At 50.4% G+C, this 4,806-nt stretch overlaps 1 protein-coding gene across 1 annotated transcript in view; it reads right to left on the reverse strand.

The window, feature by feature from the left end:
• PPM1D (protein phosphatase, Mg2+/Mn2+ dependent 1D) overlaps positions 1 to 1,438 on the reverse strand; it is a 51,275-nt gene extending 49,837 nt beyond the window's left edge. The window contains exon 1 of the mRNA XM_024757614.1: positions 746 to 1,438. Coding sequence (XP_024613382.1) covers positions 746 to 1,217 — 472 coding nt within the window. The 5' untranslated portion in view covers positions 1,218 to 1,438. The remainder of the gene's footprint in view (positions 1 to 745) is intronic.
• Positions 1,439 to 4,806: the final 3,368 nt, after the last annotated feature.

The raw sequence follows: 4,806 nt of genomic DNA on the forward strand, positions 1-4,806 counted from the left end.
GCCTTAACCCGGCCAGTTTAAGCGGTAGGAACGCATTCTGCGCTTTTGTTTTTCATAAGCCGTACAAGCATAAAGATCTTAGAAACATTTCATGACCACCACAGCGAATTCCTTCCAAGACTTTAAGTCGCTAGATGATAACTTTTTAGCCTTTCTGAATTATCCAAAAGTTTACTCCAACTACCAGCCACCCAGGATCAATTCTGGAGGACTGACACCACCAGTAGGAGGCAACCGACAGGGACAAGTCCTTCAAGAGCGAAATTATGACAGATCGGAAGGAAACACTCTAATTTTTGCCGTCTTGTCTACATCCATACAACCCTGAACGCACCCGATCTCGTCTAATTTTTGCCACCTCCCGCTTCCTTCGCCTGTCCCAGATAGCAACGTGTCTTCAGTTCATCTTTTGGCCAAAATCTGGCTCCAGGTTTCAAACACGTTTCCGCTGGCGGCCGCCAAAGTGAAGTCTCGAAGGGAGAGGACTACTCCCCATTGATCCTTGGGGCGGGAGGGAAGTAAAGCGAGGAGCGTTTGAAGGGAGACAACAATCCTATCCTTCCCAACGCCACTTTGTTTGCCCGCACCTCCACCGTGGAAAGAGCGCTGAGACCCAGAGAAGTCTTCCCTCCCATCGATTGACACTGAGAGCGCTCTCCGTGCTGGGGGACCACGGGACTGGCGCTATAAAAGGCCCCAAACTGCCTGAAAAAGAGGCGGGCGCCAAACAAGCCGAGGAACTTACCCAGTTTCTTCCACATGGCGAGATGACAAGCGAGGAAGCCTTTGCGGATGGCAGCGCACACCTTCGCCGGCTCGGAAGAGGTGAAGCCCTTCTGCTTCTTGATGAAACCCCACAAGTGCTCCCGGGCAAACTGTGCCGCCTCCCGCCCGCCGTGCCCGTCGCACACGGCGAAAAAGGCCACCGAGGAACGGCGGCGGCAGCAGCAGCCGGGAGCCGGCGAGGCCCCGGCGTCCGGCGGCGCGTCGCGAGCCTCTCGGGCTGCCACCGCCGGGCCTTTCCCCGAGATTTCGCCGCCAGGAAGAGCCAGCGGTGACCGCTGCGGAGGCAACGGCTGAGAGAGAGACCGCCGCGACGAGGGCTCTTCTTCAGCCGTGGGCTCGGGCTCCACCACGATCTGAGTAACGTCCTCCATGTACTTCCTCCCGCCCTGGTCTGAGAAGACGCTCACTCCCAGAGAGTACAGCCCCGCCATGGCAGGCTGGCCAAGATCCCGCCGGTCCCACGCAGCCCGCCGAATGCGGCGGCGGGATATACACTCGGCGCTCGCCGGCTAACTATTGTTTATCTTCGACTACGCCGAGAAGGGGGAGGGAGCGGTCCCGGAGGTGGGGGGGGTGCACGATGTCGAGACTTGTCCGCCAGAGCTGGGCAGAAGCGCCAGGGGGAAAGGAGCAGACCAGCTGCGTCTGCGCAATGCGCCTCCGCCGGCTGCCCGCGCCCACCACACAAATCAGACGTTCTTCCCGGCTGACGTCACTCGGCTCTCTGGGCCCGACCAATCCGGAGTCGAGTTGGAGCGAACCCGCCCTCCGCCCTCAACCCTCGCTCCTCCCCGCAACGGCCGCCCTCCCTCCTCCCACCGTGGGCGCGGGGCCCGCGCGCGACCTGGCTGGCTTTCGCTTTGCAGTGGGTGTTTTCGCCCTCCCACTTTTCGGCGGGTGCTAAACGCTTATCTACCAATTTGATGTCACCTTTTTGCTCAATCCCGGGGATCATGATGCAGTCTGCTGCCCTGGGCATTCCGCTGCTCGCCTTGTGTGGGCTTGGGCCTCCCACGAGTGTAGAGAATCTGGGAGGAAAGACCTTCATTTCTTGAAGTTAAATGGCGGGAAACCTCACTTCGGAAGGTGGTTTGCGAAGAGGCTGGAAAAGGCATGCCACAGCTGAACTGGATTTCGGTGGGATGGATCCGACCGGGAGTTGAGAGAGCAAATCCAGTTTGTGTTAAGAAAACTTGGGAAATTTCCACTATCGGCTGCACAGTCTCGTTTCATATACCTGGGTATGTCGGAGACTTAAAAGGCTTAACTGTTTTTTTAAACATCTTTTCAGCTTTTGTTAAAAGTAGTACTTTTTCCGACGAGCCCTGGGTGCAGCATTTTCCTCCTTAGGCGGGATCAGAAAATAGCTTACAAAAACTACCCAGCGCTCCAGTGCTCCAACAGTTCGGTTATCTTCTCCTGTCTTCCTCCAGTAGGTTACAGTCTAAGCGCTAAAACCTTTGCACGGACTTCAACGGCATTAAAATAAGCCTCAGAGTGGGCAGATTGGTATGTTCTCAACAGCACACGTTCTTGTCGTGAATCAAAGTTCACTCTTCCAGTTTTGGGCCACATCACCATCAGCTCTCCTGGGTGCCCTTTCCTCTACAGCCTTGGAGTTATTTCAAATGGAATGATACTAGTTCTGAACTGGGTATGGGGAAAATGTTCATTTTTTCACATGTGACAAGAAATACAAATAGAAAAAAATCCTTATGCCAATAAACATATAAATAAAATCACCTGGAACTTCCCTGGTGGTGCAGTGGTTAAGAATCTGCCTGCCAATGCAGGGGACACGGGTTCGAGCCCTGATCCGGGAAGATCCCACATGCCGCGGAGCAAATAAGCCTGTGCACCACAGCTACTGAGCCTGTGCTCTAGAGCCCGCAAGCCACAACTCCGGAGCCCGCGTGCCAAAACTACTGAAGCCCGTGCGCCTAGAGCCCGCCCTCCGCAACAAGAGACGCCACCGCAATGAGTAGCCCGCACACCGCAACGAAGAGTAGCCCCCACTCGCCGCAACTAAAGAAAGCCCGCACACAGCAACAAAGACCCAACGCAGCCAAAAATAAATAAAAATAAAAATACAGTAGGTAGGGCTTCCCTAGTGGCGCAATGGTTAAGAATCCGCCTGCCAATGCAGGACACGGGTTCAAGCCCTGCTTCGGGAAGATCCCACATCCCGCGGAGCAACTAAGCCTGTGTGCCACAATTACTGAGCCTGCGCTCTAGGGCCCGCAAGCCACAGCTACTGAGCCTGCGCACCACAACAACTGTAGCCCCCGAGCCTAGAGCCCGTGCTCCGCAACAAGAGAAGCCACCGCAATGAGAAGCCCGCGCACCAAAACGAGTGGGCCCTGCTCGCCGCAACTAGAGAAAGCCCACGCACAGCAACAAAGACCCAAACGCAGCCTAAAGTAAATAAATAAATTTTTAAAAATAAATTAAATCACCTGAAAATGTAGCAAGTCTGACTAGATCAATTAAATTGAAAATGTAATCAAAGATATATCCTACGTCAAAATGCACTACTACACCAGATGGTTCCAGAGTGTAAAAACACTTAGAAAAAAATCCCAGCTTGTTTTGAAAGATAATCATAACCCTGTTATTAAACCCTAATAATTGTAATGCTGGAAGGATATCTGTAGACCATATTTTATAACTAAATGCAAAAAACCTAAGTGAAATATTAGCAATTCTAGTTCAGTACCCTCCATAACACAAGACCTGCAAGAGACAACAGTTTGTGTAGCTCTCTATATTACTCATCTTAAACAGCTTACTCACCTTCCCTTCCACTCCTAGAGATTACAAAAAGTTAATTCCATCATGCTCTATAATCCTTTTCACTCAGTCACAACCGGTAGCCTCCAGGTCATCCACCATTACCCTGATTAGCATCTCCATGGTACTCTCTACTTCTATTAATCTGATTCAGTACTCTGCTCTTTACCAATCATCCTAACCATTTCACTCCACCCTTCAGATTTCAACATCTTTATCAGCCATTTCCTCTATTCTTAACCTCTTCTCTAAATGTTCCATCCACTTCCTCTTCCAACTGAAAACTGGTTTGTCGCCCAGCAAAACTACCTCCCTTACAACTTTTCAAGTACAGGAGATTATTTTTCCTCTCACAGGTATTCTTATCTTCAAACCAACTGCTCTTGTTGCCCCCAAATCATTTCCCTTCCTTCCTCCTTCAAAAACCCAAGCTTGGGACTTCTGTGGTGGTCCAGTGGTTAAGACTCCACGCTCCCAATGCAGGGGGCCTGGGTTCGATTCCGGAACTAGATCCCACATGCTGCAGCTAAGACCCAGCGCAGCCAAATAAACAAATAAATATTTTTTAAAAACACACAAAACCCAAGTTCTTTTAACGTTAATGCCAGCTGCCACCACACCAACATGCTGTCACCTACTGATCCCTGTTAACTCCCCCTTCATTTGTTCATGGCTCACTGAAATCCTTTCTTCCACTATTTATTCTTCAAAATGTTATCTACATTTTCCATCCAATATCCTGGCTTCTCAGTTCCTCATCCTCCTCTTCATGATGCCAAGGCCTTGCTACCATTAAAGGCAACCCTTCCATTTGTATTCTAGATCCTGTCTCCTCACTCCTTCTCAAGAACTTTGCTCCACCAGTTATCCTTTCTTGCTCCTACCTCATCAATTTCTCTTTTTCTACGGGGTCATTTCCATCTTTGTACAAATATGTTCTGGTTTCTATCTTAACAAACAACAAAAAAACTACCTTGACTCCTGATTCTACCCAATTTCTCTGCTCCCTGTCCCCAAAAAAATTTTTAAGGAGTTGTCTCAGGGACTTCTCTGGTGGAGCAGTGGTTAAGAAGCCTCATGCCACTGCAGTGGACATGGGTTCGAGCCCTGGTCCGCAAAGATCCCTGCATCAGCAGGCGGACTCTCAACCACTGCGCCACCAGGGAAGCCCTGAAATGCATAGTTTAAAATTTTCTTTTATTACTGATATTTTTAAGTAATTTAATTTAT

This window comes from Neophocaena asiaeorientalis, unplaced genomic scaffold (assembly GCF_003031525.2).
Source record: "Neophocaena asiaeorientalis asiaeorientalis breed wild unplaced genomic scaffold, Neophocaena_asiaeorientalis_V1.1 scaffold327, whole genome shotgun sequence".
NCBI classification, from domain to species: domain Eukaryota; kingdom Metazoa; phylum Chordata; class Mammalia; order Artiodactyla; family Phocoenidae; genus Neophocaena; species Neophocaena asiaeorientalis.